Source organism: Harmonia axyridis, chromosome 6, assembly GCF_914767665.1.
Source record: "Harmonia axyridis chromosome 6, icHarAxyr1.1, whole genome shotgun sequence".
Taxonomy (NCBI): domain Eukaryota; kingdom Metazoa; phylum Arthropoda; class Insecta; order Coleoptera; family Coccinellidae; genus Harmonia; species Harmonia axyridis.
In genome coordinates, this window is record NC_059506.1 from 37,455,251 (window position 1) to 37,472,583 (window position 17,333).

Genomic DNA, 17,333 nt, shown 5'->3' on the forward strand with positions numbered 1-17,333 from the left:
TTATTGAAGGAACTCTTTGTAATGAGGATCCCTTTTCCTGTGGAACTCTGATGGCAATAGAAACTGATATTGCATAAAAAGAATTTGCTGCAATCTGTTCTTGCTCTTAATTTTGTGGTACTGATTCACTTCAAGAATCTGAGACTGGGACGAAAGAAAAACCTCATGAACTTGAATTTTTTTCTCATCCAACCAATCCTCCATTTGCCTGCAACTCAAATCGGTTAATAAAAAAAAAATCGAAAAATGTTATCAACAAATTTATGGATATTCGTTCACTTGAGTAAGTGTACCAATTATTTCCGACTATTTTGAATGTGATAGCGTTGTAATAAGACTAGATAGTCTTTATACAATAGTATAATCAGTTCAGATGTATTTCGAATTTATAACATCGAAAAATTTTATATCTTTGAATTCCGTCATTTCGTAAAGGAACTGAAAATTTTTCACCTTTGATAGTTGTTGATATTGATCTGGAAGCAAAGTAATCAATTGCCAACTAGTGATTTTCAAAAAATTATAACCACCATTGTCAACCTTATAATTATTATCAAAGTTATTGCCAATATCAAAACTTATTGTGAAAATACAAATGTGATTGTACAATACCCATAAAATATCATACTTATTCCATAAGCATCGGTGGTTCAGTGGTAGAATGCTCGCCTGCCACGCGGGCGGCCCGGGTTCGATTCCCGGCCGATGCAAACTTCTTTTGAGTTTTCTGAACAAATCGTTCTTTAACATTTCTGATTTAAAATCTTTTTTCGGCAACCGTCCGGGAAGTGCTCTCTTCCCGGACGCTTTTTCTCTGAGAAAGTAGCATTTCCCGGCCTAGTCCTGAAACTACGTACTTCCCGGACTAGGCCGGAAAAGAATCATAGAATCCATAGCAACCGAGATAACGGCTGACAGTTCATATGAAATTAGTTGTCAAAAATTTGCATGTGTTTTGATCGCAATCGCAATAAAATATGGAAAGCAGCAGCGATAGTGTTATTTTACATGGTTGCCGAAAAAATGGTTTTTTTGGACTCACAGACTTCCAGGACTCGCTTACGCTCGTCCTGGAATTTTGTCTATTCGTCCAAAAAAACCCTATTTTCCGGACTTGTTACGTAAATTACTATTGTGAAATGGAAAACGATATGATATTATGTAAACAGGTTTTTCGATAGTAGAATTTGCGAATTTTATGTATTGTCCCGATTTATTTTCTGAAATTATGAAACAAATCACATGATACAAATCAGTCATTTGAACGCTTAGATAAAAAAAGTTTTTTGACCTATGCCAATCATAAACTTGATTTTATTGATACAATGCACTTTTTGATCAATACAACGAAATCTTATTCTAATCATATTATGAATTCCAGTGCACCAATATTACAAAATTCTGAAAAATGATGTAGAGTGTTCATTGAGTTTCTCAGTGCTTTTCTTGTGTTTTTTCTAAAATTTGTAGTAATAGTAATAGGTTCTAGATCTATACATCATTATTAGTACTGTTTCGTTCCTGTTTAATAATATAAATATGCAGAGCCGTCGCTAGGGGGTAGGCAAGGTACGTGGACGCCTAGGGCACCAAAATTTAGGGGCGGCATTTCCCCTCATAGTACTTTTTTACGAGCTATCGACACTAAATCTCATATGTACTCATCAGTGCTATAACCCTCCGTGAAATTTACCTTTTGAGATACGAAATAATTAATACATGGCGACAATAACGCTTTAATCCGTCCCTGTACTTCCTTGGTATTTCATGGCATCAACGATAGAGGCCGCTTTATATGGAAAATACTACTATTACTTCCTAGATGGCGCTTATGAAAGAAATTGAAAGGCACTGCTCTACAAGATTGAAAATTAAACATCAATCCTTAAATTACCGAAAATTTATTGTTTTTCAATGAAAGAACATACTTTATTCGTTAAAAAATTTTATTCATTTTCACCTATTCCATACAATTCGAATTAAAAAAAAAACAAATTGTAATACAAACGAATTAAGAATCAAAGATAACGCTGGGAGCATCGAATACGATTTCTTGAGAAAGTCCATATCTGAGTCATCTTGTGCTTTCTCAACCCTTAATTAAATAAAGCCATTTTTGGAAATCAGAACAACCTTTAAAAAGTGATATCTTGCATATATTTGTAAAAATTCAAGTCAATAAGTTATATTAGAAGTGGAAGAATATTAACTCCATCATACAATTCATGTACAGCCTTATGTATGAAAATTTTTCTATACAACCTATGCGGTGTGCTCTAAAAACTATATTTCTAAATAGACGACTAAATTTTATGACTTTTAAATGAAAAATATTTTCTGACAAGTGTAATTTGTTACCTAAAATATAAGAATGAAAAGGAACTATAAAAATTCATAGTATTCATTATATTTCAGATAATATTCTTCAGAAGAAAAACAGTGAGCACATCGAAGTGTTATATTCTAATCTCGAATCACAATATTTTCTCTTCAAGTTCTATAATCCCAAATTGAGCTCAGTTTTGCCACTACACAAAATCCCAAAAGCCACAATGAACCAACATCGATTTCACCAATTTAAATAAAAAAATCCCCGAGATATAGTGTAATTTTTGCGTGGTGGCCCGTAAAAACATGTAATCCTGTACCGAATACATTCTTACGAATTCAATTTGACAAAATATTCTCCTCAAGGCTGTACAATATGAAAAAAGTTTGATTGTTTAAATTGCACATAAAATAATCGTTTTATTCATTAAAAAAATAGGTAACACTTTAGTAGACGACTTTCAACATTCAAATCTACCAATCACACGCAAAACAATTGTTAAAATTAAATTGTCACTTATCAACGCGGAGCTCCATTCGAAAAATCAACGATTGTTGCGTCTTCAAAGTTCCACAGTCCACGGAAGATTTCTAGGAGTTGATTCAACCTGCATCAATATTTGTCAATCCAAATCTGTATTATCCAAGACTCTACTACTGATTCTGGAAGAGGAGGATGTTCCAAAGGCTGAGTCATCATCACTGTCGCTGTCTCTATCTCTTGATCTCATCCTTAACATATCCATTAAGTTACCAAATAAGCCTCCTTGATTTCTTTCCTCACGCTGTTTTATCCCAAAGAATACCTGTCCAACTCTCTCTATCATATCTGCATAACTAGGATCCTTTTTCAGGGCTATCTCATATAATTCGCATAGAGTTAGAAATGACCCAAAATTATTTCTGAAAAACAAATCAAATTATCAGATACAAGTAAAATTGAAGGAAATTTTACTCACTTATCGATGACTGTTAACATAAATGATAAGAAATTAAGCAGAGGTTCACAAAATGGTGTTTTATTTCTTTTTATCCATGGATGTAGAGTCACATAAGTTTCAAAGGCTTCATTAGCTGTCTCTAAATTTTTCAAGCTTAAGAACTGCAGGACAGCTTGGGTGATGAAGAGGTCTAATTCACTTCGATATCCATGTTTTACGTGATGCTCTATTAACATTTTTGCACAACTTTTACCATCATTTGATAGCATATAATGGTAGCGAGATTGTGAATAATTTTTTTCCTTCCAATAAATCTCTGCTATGCACTGGAATGGGAGAATGGTTTGATATTTTTTTATTTACATCTGGGAACACAACTTGCCTGATGTAAATATGGATTGCCACGAGGACTATCTTTGGCTGACCATTTAATAACATTAGACATAAATGTTTCTCTTTCAGGATTTGACTGATCGATTTTGGAGAAAATATTACATAGTTTAGGGCTCCAGTTTACAACATCAGTCTCCCCTGCTTGGACTAATACATCCACTAGCAATTTTGCTAGGTCTGCTCCACTTATTTGCTAGAAACAGGATGACTTAAACTGTTTATTTTTCAAATTTCTCAAAAAATCTACCTGATCATGTTCTAGAAATAATATTGAACCGTTATAGAGCATTTGGTATAAATCATCATATTTTTCTTGACCTAAGTACCTAGAATTTTTAAATAGGTTATAAAGATGATTAAGAGGAAAGTCATGAATTCCACACCTAAAATATAATGTGCGATACATCTGATGAGCTTCATAGTAATTTCCGGATTTTATGGAGTTTTCCAATTTGCCCAAAATTCTTGGAACCCCTCTTTCTCCTTGAGACGCCATACTTTTTACAAAATAAAACCAGAGATTTTAGTGTTGTCACATGTCAAGTAATAGTACGGAAATCGTGAAAAAGCGCATGAACATCTGAATTGAATCGGGTTTTTTCAGAAAAGTATAGTAAAATACATCAGTTAATGGTGTTTTTATGTGGAATTTGATTCAATCTATTGGAATAGTAGTAAGGTAAGTCGATAATTTTTTTTCAATCCCGACTTGTCATGACTGTCATCCTTACGCATTGTTTTCAATTTTAGTTGGGAAAAAGATCAAAAATTATATCGCCATAGGGCCTGGAATAGCTATTTAATATGAGTTTTTTTTATTTGGGCTTAAATTTCCTTCCAAAAGAGTGTTATTTTCATTTCAAAGTATCTATTGTTTAGAAGATATTTGACATTTCAATTAATGGCTTATAAAATTACAGAAATCATATTCTATGATTTCTGTAAAACTGCTTCAACTCGTTGATAGATGGCCTCGTCTGTTGTAGAAATAGCAAATATTCTCCAAACTAACCGGTCCGCCATTGTGTATTCTTTTATGACCGTGCCTAAATATCAATCTGTTTTATATTTTGGGTGGCAATTCTTCAAAGACATGATGAGTTAGGTGTGTTTTTTCTACCTGGATTGTATCTTTGTATGATCTCACTTGGATTATGTGATTTTTGTGTGTGTTTACTCTGTCCATACATCGATTTGGTTTTGTGAGATTATTCAATTTTCACTTTCATAGCATGTTTGGAAATATTAAAGCATATTTAAATCTATTTCTGCATTTCATTACCTTGGTAGTTGGTATGGTCTTGTTTAGAAAGCTGCTTTTAGTTTTCCTTAATCGCCTTTAATGTTTTCCGTTACCTATGACTTATCTGAGTTAAGTATGGTCAGCAATTTTATCAAAATTCTGAATTATAAAAACAATAGTTTTGTGAATGATCCTTGCTGTCAAGAGCCCTTCTCGATTAAAGTAGAATTGAATTAGAACCGTTTTAGTTTTCGATGATTTTTATAGAAGTGTCATTCTCTTTAGGATCAAATTGAAAATTAGATCTGTCGTTTTCTCATTTTAACACGTAGAGTTTTACTGTTGTTTCCGATTTGGCGTTCGATGATTTATGTTCACAAGGACATTTAGACAGAAAAGAAAGAATTTGAGATTGTTTATTTTTTGCTTATGTAAGGACGAATTAGAGCGATTAGATTAACTGCTTTTCTTTCTTGAATAGAAGGTAGAAAGTTCATAGAATATTTAACATCCTTGATGAAATTCCACGTCTGCTTTTTTCTCCGTAAATATAGTTTTCTCATTTCATCTATTTCAAATAATGACTGTTCCACTTGAAAGTTTTTATAGACTATTTCTTAATTTGACAGTAATTCAACAACAATAATGCTTGAAGATTTGTCTTGTTTTTAGGTTTTCTATAATTAAATTGGTGGATGCGCAAAAGACAATAATATTCAACTGGAAGATTTTTTGAATAATCTATTTGAGAAAAATAAAAACAATTTTAATATGGATGTTTTCAAGAATATTGCGATGTGCATGCTTTTCAACGGAAATATTCAATTGCTTCATTGAGAATTTCTTTTTCTTCCAGATAATTTGAATTACTGTCTACTGACAAAATAAAAGAACAAATATGTTCTTTAAAATGTCTCCTGGATAATTATTCAGTGTAGGAAGTTTGTTTTATTGCTCCAAAGATGTCGGGTGAACCGCCTCACCATCCTCATAATAGGCCTTGGGACTTCATTGGGGTAATTTTTTATTTGTTTATTAATATTGTAGATTTGAGTCAGTAGCAATTGTTGAAATTTTTGTTAGTCAATAAGTGATTGTTAATCAGATGGTGTTTAAGGAAAATGGTGTTGTTTTTTAATGCGATTGAAATTGTTGCAAATATTTATTTAGGAAGATTGAGTTGTTGTTAACCATGAATGAACACTTTTTTTTTTCAGATTCCTAATTGGAGGCAGCCTCAACATGCACACATGGCCAACAAACATTCCATAATGCATCAACCAAACTGGCATCCACCTACGACTGAGTCAATGAAGGTACTAAGCCAACTCCCACACAATTTTGCTCTCCATCAAATGTTCGAAAATATTCCAATGGCAAATCAACCCCCAGGAGTGGACCTATCCAGAGGCAGCTTGAATGGCGAAGTCTCAACTTCACCAATCAGTCTCAGTGTGAAAGATTCAAAAAAATTCTGTGGTGCTCCGGAGACAAGTGTGTGTTTCAACCCTAAAACAAAGAGTTCGGAAAGTGCGCACAGTGAATCTGTTAATGATATCAAGGTAACTAAACGGGCTAGTCCCTTGGATTCGGTGTTGGAAAGACTAAAGCCTAGTTTTGTGAATTCAACGGATAGAAGTGTCGAGCTGGTTAAGATTCCCGAAGTTTGTGATTTGCCCCAAAAATCGGACTCAACTACTATTTCAGATAAGTCGCAAGGGGCCACAATGCCCCCAACAGTTTCTCAGGATGAGAGCAGCGATTCCAGCACCCTAAACGTACCAAATTCTAAAGAAGAAGAGGCCATCTCCCCCTACAACACTGAAGACAGTTTGGACAGCAACAAATCAAGGAGAAAACGGAAACCCAGCAAAACGTTGAGGTGCGCAAAGAACGAAGAGAGGATTTTTAGCGAATCTGAAAGTTCTAAGCCGCAAGAAGTCATTAGAAAGCAGCCAAGCAATAATATCGAAATTTGCGCCGTACTATCGGAAAAAAAAACAGAACCATCACAAGATACTGTTAATCCTGTGCCTATAGAAAGACGGAGATCTTCCAGTTTGGACTTGAACGTCGTTCCGGCTAAGACCAGAAGAAAAACTTCTTCCGAGTCCGAAACCATAGACAACATAGCAGCTATGGTTCAGGAGGGATTGAAGGAAAAAGAGGAAAAACTGAAGGAAAAGGAAAGCAAACCAGCAATCTGCAACGATATCACCTTCGTACCTGTGAGTGTCATAAAAAATAAAGAAGAGATAGACGACAATATCTGTCAGGAAAGTACAGTATCAGAAAGTACAACCAAAGTTTCAACGCCTCTAATAACACCGGCACAAAAAAAGGAAACGCACTTTGTTGAGATTGAAAATAAACTGGAAGAGATGTTTGCTGGTATCGAAGACACTGCGGACCCTTTGAAAACGGACGATTTAAATTTGGAAGATTCCAAACTAGAAGATCCTCTTTTGGAAGATTCCGTTGCTGTACTAACTTGTCAAGACAATGTCTCATCAACGTCCAATGACTTGACAATGACAAAAGGAAACGTTAAAGCAAGAAAAAGTAAAAGTAAGATAGTTAAAAAGAAAGACGATAATAAAAAAGTATTATCCAAGAAGGTGAACAAGAAAAACCTCAAAAATAAAAAGGTTGTACAAAAAATTACTGCGAAACCCGAAACTTTAAAAGAAGTCACATACGACTCTAGCAGTAATGCAAGTTCTGCGAAATCTAAAGGTCCGTTTTTACACATCAGAGGCCCGAGGAGTTCCCCGATATCAGTAAGTATCGTTAACACCCCAACGAAAGACGAGGATGACGCAGATAAAAAAATTAAAACGAAGAAATTCCACGATGACAGCGAATACAGACATAAAGTCAGGTCGAAGGGTTTGCATTGCAGCACTTTGAGCAACAAATATGACGCTCAAACCAAAGACGCGACGTGGATCTGCGTCTTCTGCAAAAAAGGACCTCACACCAACGAAAAAATGATTACCGATAACACTTCCTTGCCCAGTGGGGACCTCTTTGGGCCCTACTTCATTTCCATGGATTGCGAAGAATACGAGAGGAGGCTAGAAGACCCTTACGACAAGAATTTCAAGAGTAAAAAAATAATAAAAGTGTTGGATTCTTCGAGGCAACCACCAGCTAAAAAGGCTAAGAAGAGAAACTCTGAGATCGATTCAGACATGGCTGATCCGTACTTGGGCATCGTGGACACTACGAACAACTCCTTCGAGGTGTGGGTGCACGAGGAATGCCTGGTTTGGAGCCCCGGAGTGTACCTAGTAGGTCCGAAGATCATTGGACTTCAAGAAGCCGTGTGGACTTCATGTAATGTATCGTGCAACAGGTGCAATTACAAGGGGGCGAATATTTGTTGTTTGTACAGGGGGTGTATGAAGGTGGTGCATGTATGGTGTGCTAGGTCTTTGAATTGGGACTTCAATGAAGAGTGTTTCAAGACTTTCTGTGATGAACATCGCAAATGGGACAAGACGGGGTGATCTGAGTGATTGTGATCTATTTTAACACTTTAGGTTTGTTAAACGGAGGTCGAACTGATGAAACGAGAGCTTCGTTCAATTCTTCTCATAGTATGAATGTTTTATAGCGTCACAGTCGTATTATGCAAACCTCACTTAATTTTCAGGTACTGTGATATGGAATAATCTTCTTATTTTATTCGACATTGGAAAAAGTGTTTCTAGCAAGGAAGTTTTGACATTATACTGTAGAAATTGTACATATTCCCCCTCCTCTCCCCTTTATCGTGTATGTCATTGTTGGGTGCTAGAAAACGAAAGAACACGATTATGCAAAATTGAAATTATTAACTCATCAACAGTTGGATCTTCAGGTACAATCTTTTTTTTGTAATGTTATTGATTTTAATTTTACGAGTTAGAACTACCTATTGGTTTTTGTAAATATCTGTAATACTACACCTGTGTCAGGATAACTAAATAAAAATTTTACAAATTCCTTGGATTTTTTTGAAAATGTTTCCTGGTCCTTCATCAGTCAATCTCAAAAGTTGAAGCTTTTATTAGACCTAGAAAAAAAAATGGTACGCCACTGAGATTAACAAAATCAAATCATTTTTGAATTATTAAATTTGTGACAAAAAAATCTTCCATCATGTCTTTTTTGTATGCGACGCCGTTTTTATGCAGAAAAATAAAACCTTAAGTTGAATAAATTATCAAGAAAGTATATTTTCCTCCAAGGCAAGAACTATTTGATAATAGATAATTTATTAACTCGTTTATTGAATAAATGAAAAATACGTGTAAAGATGTTATATTTTTTGCATATAAACGGGCGCCTCTCACGGAAAGAAAATAGAGGTTTTTTGTCGCAAATTAAAAGAGTTTGAAATTAACAGTGGCGTACCTGTCACTACCCGTATGCGCGCCAATCATATATAAAATTCTTAATTGTATGTCGATAAATAGAATATCTCGACCGGTTTCATAGCAATTAACAGTCGGTTTTATTATATTGTACAGCAAACTTATTTATCATGCAATATCGCATCCTGAATTATCCTTTTACTGTCTGATTGTTCGACAGAATTAGAAAATGTCGGGCTTTTAGCCATGTCCTAGTCGGTTTTTCAGCTGACGTTTCGCTTACTACTTCGGTAAGCATCTTCAGAACTTTCAATTCTAGGTCGTAGATTGTAACTCGATACAGGATTTTTTCGATGTGAATATCGGACAGAAACAGGCACAATCCTGGAACTTCCCAATTTTGTCAAAAACAGGTTTTATTCTGTAATTAATATTATTTTTATCCCTCGAAAACGATAGATTTAACTTGGTTGTAGAAGAAGATGAGTTACAGCATGAGGTAAACATCAGCTGATTATTATCAAACAATATTTCACTCAAAATTTGTAATTCGTAAATAAGCAGAAAGACACAAAAAAAAAGCAAAACACGAAAACTGGAGATCCTAATTCATATATTTCGAGTAAGATTGTTTTTCTCTGTTGGATACAATCATGTCAACATTATTGGGATTCCTGGTACTATTCGCGATCATCAGTTGCAGAATACACTAATTCCTGAAGTGTTGAAAATGATTGTGAACTAAATAAGCAGAAGGAGAAGGAAGATTGAAGAAATGTCCTGGTGGAGATAGTCGTCAGTACAAGAAGAACAAACCGCAAGATCGCTGTAGATCAGGTGGAAAGTTCAAAAGCAGAACGAATCGAGACGAGTGTGCGCCAGTACATACTCTGTTATGTTTATACCGTTGTTTTTATTCGAAAGATAAACAAATGTTCGTACGTCTAAGATATGAAGTTCCCATAACAGTACTTTATATTAGAGAACGGATACCTCTCAGTTCTTTCGTGAAAATTTTCCCACGATCTTAACTAGTTCGCGTAAAATTGACAATATATACAAATGTGAGAAACTGCAGTGATATTTTCTTACGAATATGTGAAATATGTTTACTAACATTTGGATTATATCCTTGTTTCTTATGATCCAAGAGGGATCCATGGAAAATTTCACCCAAGGTACGTTATTATCATTAATTAAGAATACAACTTGAATTAAGCGATTTTAATTGTTCGTACGTTCTTTTTGTCGGATTTCAATTCTAAGAAAGAGTCTGATTAAAATTTATTATCATTGCCTTAAGCGTAGTCTAGACATATAATCACTTGTATCCAACACAAATAATTCTGCTGAAGTTTCATGCGAAAGAAAGAAAATTTGTGATCGTTATTATTGATTAATTCGGACATAACAGGCTATCGATAAAATGAGAGCTTATTCGTGAGACATTTCACATGTTATTAACACGAAAACTGGATACATATTGCCGAGCATATTGCAGAATTTCTTCAATATACATTTCCTTATTGCATAAATTAATCTAGGATGCATACATTTCTGTGCAACAATTATGTAAGAATATGAAATATTCATTAGTTTTTTTCTGTGCTTTTATTCACAGAATTCTAAATTATTTCTTCATTCTTAAAGCGGACAAATCTCTAAAATATCAGCTATTTAAATAAACAGTGATGTTGAACAGATGACTAACACGTTTTTATTCCCTCAAGATGACATCACTTTGTTTATACCTAGCGGGATTTCCGAATATTATATGGTTTTCATATCACAATATCATAGATAAATGAATTAATTGTTGGACATCGAAATAAATAAGTTTTCTCGAAGAAAGGCCTCGGCTGCTGTAAGTCCTTGATTAACATTATTGTTCTTCTAGAATATAATCGAGAGGACGTGATTTATGCTTATGAGTTTTCTTATTAGGTATTTTTATGCGGGTCCATTGTGAAGAATGAAAATACTGCGGGTTGCAATCACCTATACTTATGTGCTATGTGGCTATCGAAGACTTTTTTTGTTTTATATCAAGAAGTAAGATAAAATGAAAATAATAAAAGTTGATTTTATTGCGATAAGTAATTTGATATTAATTATATTATAGTCATTCCTGAACGTTACGGCGGTTGAACAAAAGTTGAGATAAATCATTGAACATAAAATGTCCAGTTCGGGTTCATTTTTATGAATCTTTTTCTTTCAAGAAATGCAATATACATAATCATACTTTGTAGTTGTATAATTTAACTCTCCTTGTTCTTACCGGATGCAACATCTATATCAAGCTCAGTTCAACTAATAGCATCCGTCTTAATTTCATCCCGTGAAACCATAACTTCCTGTGTTTTAACAACACCTGGAAGCCTGTAAAAAACGAAGGGTAGACCAATCTTATCGTACATATACATATGGCTTCCCAAAAATAAAACCCCTAGTTGCATCGCAAATAGATCAAATTTAGGCTGGCTTACAAATTGGGATTTCTTTTTTGGTATCATTTGCTACCTAATTTGTCCAGTGAATTAATATGCTCCCATAAACATCAGGTGTATTGTATAAATGAAACAATAGGTCAAGTGAAATTCATTCATTAATTTAATGTCTGTGAAAAATTACGACCTTGTGATTTCTCAGTGGTTTTTAGTAAAAGGAGCTAATGGATTTGTGTGGAAAGTTTGTTCTATGAACGTTAAAGGGGTGTTATTATCTGTGGTTATTGCGGGAGTATAGAAAATCAAAACGTCAAACGAGTTTTTAATTGTCAGTCGAATCATAGACTAATAATGAATTGAAAGAACCAAAATTAATTGATACATCGTGTTCTTGAATCGACATCATAGCATTATAACTAAGAGAAGGTTTTCAAAGAGAAGGACTTGTCTTGGAATGATCGCAAGGCAGGCCATCCACGCACTTTTGTGAAAGTTTGTTCACCTGAACGTCAATAAAAAACCGAGGCATATATTGTTTGATCTCCAAGAATTCAGTTACTTCAAATACTGCGCTCGTACCATCCTAAAACCTGTTTAGTGGGCTCTAAGGCACAAATCTGGTGGGTATTATTTAATAGAATGCAACATTTTTCGATGCATTTCGGATAGAACACGTAGAATATTAACGTAAATATTATCCAAGTTGAACATTTCCTGATATTTAGTTCGAAGAATAAATAATGATTGTCAGCAATGTGTTCAGGAATGAGGATACGGAATTTTTTATCTGACTCGGTCATCATCTACACTGTGATATTCCGTGCAAGCTTTCTTTCTTGTCTTCCTGTTCAACGCTGCAATTTGCCCCGTATTCGAGGGTATCTTTCATTCACGGAATAAAGCTTCTAAATAGACATCCCACCTCTCATTATGTCCAGACAATCTACCTGCGAACATATCTTTTGGTATTTACGCTATAAGCTTGGCGATAAAAGATTTAAACTACCTGCCGGGTGTGTAAACTTTTCAATCTTAGCCTTTTCCTGGAACAGCAAGTGTTTAAAATGGGTGTTTCGCCAGACAGTTCAAAATAACGGTAAAATATAGTAAATATATCAAGTTATCGATGATTTTGTCGTGTGTGACATAATTCGATGTATGTGACAAAATTCTCTGCTTCATTTTCTATGAAATCGGATTAATCTATGTCCGATTGTTGTTTCAAAACATAGAATGTTAAGTGAAAATAACGTTTCTGTGACTAAGTCGCACGGAACGCAACTGGAATCGCGAGAATAGACGGTGTTCCGTTGGCCCCAACTGACCCAGAAGAAATTGAGGAAGAACTCTCGTCTTGGATGTTGAAACGAATACTCTACAACGTAGTACGTAAAGGCCACATCGATTGATTAACCCAGATATGCCGGTTGTTACACTGCCAGCCTACCATCGTTGGCTGCACAATAAACGTTCAAAAAAACAAAAGAGGATCCACGCCAATTGATCCGCAATCGTTACACCTGTCGATTCGCATTCCACGGATGTTCCACTTCTATGGTTATGAACGAATTTTTCGGTTTCCACAGATTCGCGAATTCGCGTGCATAGAATTGAAGTACGTATAGGTTCCTGTGTTTATCAATAAGCTCAACGTGTCGTCATAGGTTATGTATTATGTTATCAGAATCGATTTTGAATAACAAATATGCTCGATGCTATATATGTGTGTGTGTGTGAGGAAAAGGAAAACAAATTCTAGGCTGAATCGTTCGGAACTTTCACTCCACAAAGTGGAAGGAATTATTTAATCGTGATATGTGAATTGCGAATGGACAGCGTAGTCGTAGCATTCCCATATCATTGGCGTACTTCCACAATTTTGAAACACGAAAGCATTAGGTACGTGACAAATAATGCAATTCGGAACATTCTTGAACTTATCGACCCTCTTTGTTTTCGATGGCCTTGGGACACAGACGCGATCGAGATGCACTACCTGGCATATTCCACAGAAGAGGTGCGACCTATATTTCTGTGGGATAGCCTTGACTTTTGAATAAGGATTTCTCTTTTATTGAACATTCCGACGTTCGTTAATGAAATGCGTACTTTTTGTCAGTGTTTAGCTGGATGAGAAAAACTCGCATAGTTTCATTCATAGAACGGAGGTCGATTTATATCTGTGGTTCGTTTTCGCGATTCATTAAATTTGTGTTTGGCCATAGAAGTTTTTGAATCGGTGAACAATGCTGTAACGACCTTGAGGGGCATTTCCGAAACCATTCAAATGAAAATAGAGAGTTCCTGGACCCCCACAATACAAGTATTAGAGCACAATGGACGGTTTCAAGTGTTTCCATTATGAACCTTCTATAATAGAAACTCCTACACTTGAAATAAATAGGATAGAACTAGATAATCACTCGCAGTGAAGCGAGTAATATTCTGCACCTCGTTTCTATGCACATTTCGAGCCGTTTGACTCCAATTGATCAAGGTGAACCTCTGGGATATGAAATTCAAGCGGGTAAATGAGTCATTTATGAATTTCTGCCGGTTGGTTAATTCTAATTGCATCAAGTCTCTTTAAACAACTTGTCGCCGTTTTGAAAAGCATACGCCGTGAAATTCTGTAATTTCGGACGTCTTCTTCTATGCTTTCTAAACTCAACCCAGTTGCGAATCGCCAATTAACCGTTAATTCATGGCGATTGGGACGTTTGGGTGTGTCTATGACTTATTGTTTTGAAAGAATCGACGACGACCGTGAAAAAAACTTCGGAATGCGGCTACTACTACGAAATTGGTATACGGATCAGTCCCGCAAGTGTAATGTATCATAAAAAATAATAATTGGTCGATGGCGCAATATTGATCATAGATTTAATGATGTATTTCTACTTTAGAACATAGAATAGGTATTCTATACAATTCTGATATTCTATGCAACTTAAATGACGTCATAATGCTTATCATAGACATACTAATATGTTGTGAAAACTAAAACTATCGTCCAGGATGCGTATAGAATACGGATGCAATCAAATTGAAAGATAACTGTTTTGGTCAAGAATTATTTCTCAACGTCTGTTGTTTCAACATCAAGGAAATATGTTAATGTCATCTTGGACAATATTGTCAGCTTTCAACGTGAATCAGTGTTTCCTGATTTTGAGACCCTTGTAATATCAGAATATTTTTCAATTGAGAGTATAACTGATTTTTAATTCCTCTACAAGAAAAATTAAGATACATCTAGATGAAAAGTCCGTCGCGAAAAAACGCATTGTCATTATTTTCTATGACGATTTGAAGACCAGAAGAAACAAAGCGTTTTTCACAAACACTAGAAGTTGACTTAATGTAAATCCAGATAATTCATGTGAAAAACGCTTCGACGTCCATGCCACAGATTTTGAAGAAAATTTACATCGCAAAATACGTTTTTTACTTCATATTCTTTAGTATAAACTTCGAAGTGTTTTTTCACAATCTTCAAAATATTGTGTGTTCGTCTCTAAAAAACTCTTTGCTTCTTCTGTTCTATGAGTCGTCACTCGTCATAGAGAATAGTGAGGCGTTGTTTAGCGACGAACTTATCGTCTAGTCTAGATGCGTAATAATTTTTTTTACTGAAGAATTGAAAATCGTTCATATCAAAGCAGATATAACAAAGGCCTACAAGACCATTTGAACTATTCAATTGGCAACTTTTTAATTCTCATTACAGATACAGTCTATCTTGAAAAATTAAAATTGTTACTTGTTTATTATTTATAAATAAATACCGCCCTGTAGATTTTTACCTTGTATATGTGACACATACTTGTTCTCATAGGTTTTAAGAAACGAGTACACCAATTTTCATGAACATAGAAGAAAACGGAAATTTCGTGATGCTACTATCACAGAATAATACTGAAAATTATGTTTCATTGCAGCTTGATCTGTTATTGAATAATTGCATGAGAGATTTTCACTCATGTCTGATAGTATAAAGTATTATATAAACATGGAATGGTATTAAATATATAGGTTTTGGATATTATTCTACACCATAGATTTTTTTATATTCGTATTGTCATAGATGTGGGCATAGATCCCAATGTCAATATATATTTCTATGATCGATGTTGCTCTTATGAACCCTTTTATTGACAAAATTTTTTCATTGCAGGTTGTGGAGATCCCGTCTGCCTAAAATGTGGTCGATCAGGATGTGTCAAATGTCCGCATATGATTATGTTTCCCACGAGAAAGTGCGTCGACTCTTGTCCATTCGGCCACAAACCATCCTGGAGTACCTATACCGAATATATGGGGCTCATCTGCATACCTAACGGCAATTTTATGGGCCTATCCTACGATCTCTTGGCCATCATAGCAGGAATCCTAACTGGGACCATAATCTGTCTGATTTTCATTGCTGGAACGCTGCTCTACTTCAAGTACAGACGGAAGAAAACGTCACAGAGCATAGAATCCTCCAGCGACATAGAAGATTCGCTAGAGAAACGCAGGGAGTTTTTCAAGCAACTGGAGGGTTTCAGGCCTTACGCTCAAATTTTCTTGGACATGCTGAATGATACTAGAAAAAGAATTAGGGATTTGTCGACTGATGGCGATCACGGCGCCATTCAGGCTTACAGACCTGTTGTGAGGGATCTGACGAAGATCCTCATCTTGCTCAATAGAAATCCGGAACAGATTACAGTGCCGGACGATTGGGAAAATCTTCTTGCCTGGGCAGAACAGACTCTACAACGTTACAAACGAATCAGTGGTTGTTCTCAAGGACAAGTAAGTCAGCTTGTCAATTTTCTACAAAAGCCAGCGATCATAGAGCAGGAGTCCACAGAGGACCTTAAGGGATCAACCACTATGTCAACCTTCAAACCAGATCAACCCCTCACAGCTTCCACAAGCCTTCAAGACATCGTTGTGCATAATTTCAATTCGAATTATGATTCAAGATGTCTACCTTCCTTCAATCCACAATGGAAATTTCAGTATTCCTTGGTTTCAAGCAACGCGCCGACCACAGAATTTAACCCATCTCTATGGAAGAACAGCAAAGAATATCTCAACAGTACGTGGCTGGTTGACGATGACTTCTTGCAGTTGGGTTTTAGGCCTCAGGATGAAATTACGACTGAGTTATAACCAAGTATTTTGGTACTACCAGATTTGCTAGTCATTAGATTTGTAAATTTTATATTTATATTATAGTTACTTAAATATATTTTTGAGATTCCGGTTCAGTTTTATTTAATCCCCATTTCACTGGTTCCAAATGATGTACCCAAATAAAGGGTGTTTTTTTTTTGAGATATAGAATTTTAAATTGCAATAAAACAACGATGGATTATTCGATTGACATGAATTTTATTTATCCGCAAGATAATCTTTTGGCATTAAATATGATTTCTGGCATATGACCGCCACGGCTGGCTCGGATGTAGTCCAATCTGGATGACTTTTTCCAATTTTCCATGACTTCTTCCAACATTTGTGGCCGTATATCGGCAATAACACGGCGAATGTTGTCTTCCAAATGGTCAAGGGTTTGTGGCTTATCCGCATAGACCAATGACGTTAAATAGCCCCACAGAAAGTA

The 17,333-nt window shown here is 35.3% G+C and overlaps 3 protein-coding genes and 1 non-coding gene across 8 annotated transcripts; 3 read left to right on the plus strand and 1 right to left on the minus strand.

The window, feature by feature from the left end:
• Positions 1 to 639: 639 nt before the first annotated feature.
• On the plus strand, positions 640 to 710 carry Trnag-gcc. The gene has a single exon. It is a non-coding gene; the product is annotated as a tRNA-Gly (tRNA).
• A 1,217-nt stretch (positions 711 to 1,927) lies between these two features.
• On the minus strand, positions 1,928 to 4,182 carry LOC123681829 (Golgi to ER traffic protein 4 homolog). The gene is made up of 5 exons (XM_045620136.1): positions 4,046 to 4,182; positions 3,910 to 3,988; positions 3,652 to 3,855; positions 3,288 to 3,595; positions 1,928 to 3,231 (listed from the first exon to the last, which is right to left on the minus strand). The coding sequence occupies exons 1-5, from the start codon at positions 4,156 to 4,158 to the stop codon at positions 2,952 to 2,954; spliced, it is 984 nt and encodes a 327-aa protein (XP_045476092.1). The 5' UTR covers positions 4,159 to 4,182; the 3' UTR covers positions 1,928 to 2,951.
• A 21-nt stretch (positions 4,183 to 4,203) lies between these two features.
• On the plus strand, positions 4,204 to 8,895 carry LOC123681828 (uncharacterized protein CG5098). Of its 5 annotated transcripts, none has more exons than XM_045620132.1 (3): positions 4,207 to 4,341; positions 5,762 to 5,921; positions 6,123 to 8,895. In XM_045620132.1, exons 2-3 carry the CDS (start codon positions 5,868 to 5,870, stop codon positions 8,415 to 8,417), a joined length of 2,349 nt encoding a protein of 782 aa, XP_045476088.1. In that variant the 5' UTR covers positions 4,207 to 4,341; positions 5,762 to 5,867; the 3' UTR covers positions 8,418 to 8,895. The 5 variants fall into 5 exon arrangements, with proteins under 5 accessions (XP_045476090.1, XP_045476088.1, XP_045476087.1 ...); XM_045620131.1 differs by lacking the exon at positions 4,207 to 4,341 and adding an exon at positions 4,613 to 4,767; XM_045620133.1 differs by lacking the exon at positions 4,207 to 4,341 and adding an exon at positions 4,802 to 5,336.
• Positions 8,896 to 10,019: 1,124 nt separating this feature from the next.
• On the plus strand, positions 10,020 to 16,970 carry LOC123681832. The gene is made up of 2 exons (XM_045620138.1): positions 10,020 to 10,444; positions 15,894 to 16,970. Exons 1-2 carry the CDS (start codon positions 10,372 to 10,374, stop codon positions 16,877 to 16,879), a joined length of 1,059 nt encoding a protein of 352 aa, XP_045476094.1. The 5' UTR covers positions 10,020 to 10,371; the 3' UTR covers positions 16,880 to 16,970.
• Positions 16,971 to 17,333: the final 363 nt, after the last annotated feature.

Coding starts and splice junctions, on each gene's coding strand:
- LOC123681829 (XM_045620136.1), bottom strand. CDS start 4,158: ATGGCGTCTCAAGGAGAAAGAGGGGTTCCAAGAATTTTGGGCAAATTG. Junction 3,989..4,045: donor TATCGCACATTATATTTTAG/GTGTGGAATTCA, acceptor TAAAAATTCTAG/GTACTTAGGTCAAGAAAAAT. Junction 3,596..3,651: donor GCAATCCATATTTACATCAG/GCAAGTTGTGTT, acceptor CTCCCATTCCAG/TGCATAGCAGAGATTTATTG.
- LOC123681828 (XM_045620132.1), top strand. CDS start 5,868: ATGTCGGGTGAACCGCCTCACCATCCTCATAATAGGCCTTGGGACTTC. Junction 5,922..6,122: donor GGCCTTGGGACTTCATTGGG/GTAATTTTTTAT, acceptor TTTTTTTTTCAG/ATTCCTAATTGGAGGCAGCC.
- LOC123681832 (XM_045620138.1), top strand. CDS start 10,372: ATGTTTACTAACATTTGGATTATATCCTTGTTTCTTATGATCCAAGAG. Junction 10,445..15,893: donor CATGGAAAATTTCACCCAAG/GTACGTTATTAT, acceptor TTTTCATTGCAG/GTTGTGGAGATCCCGTCTGC.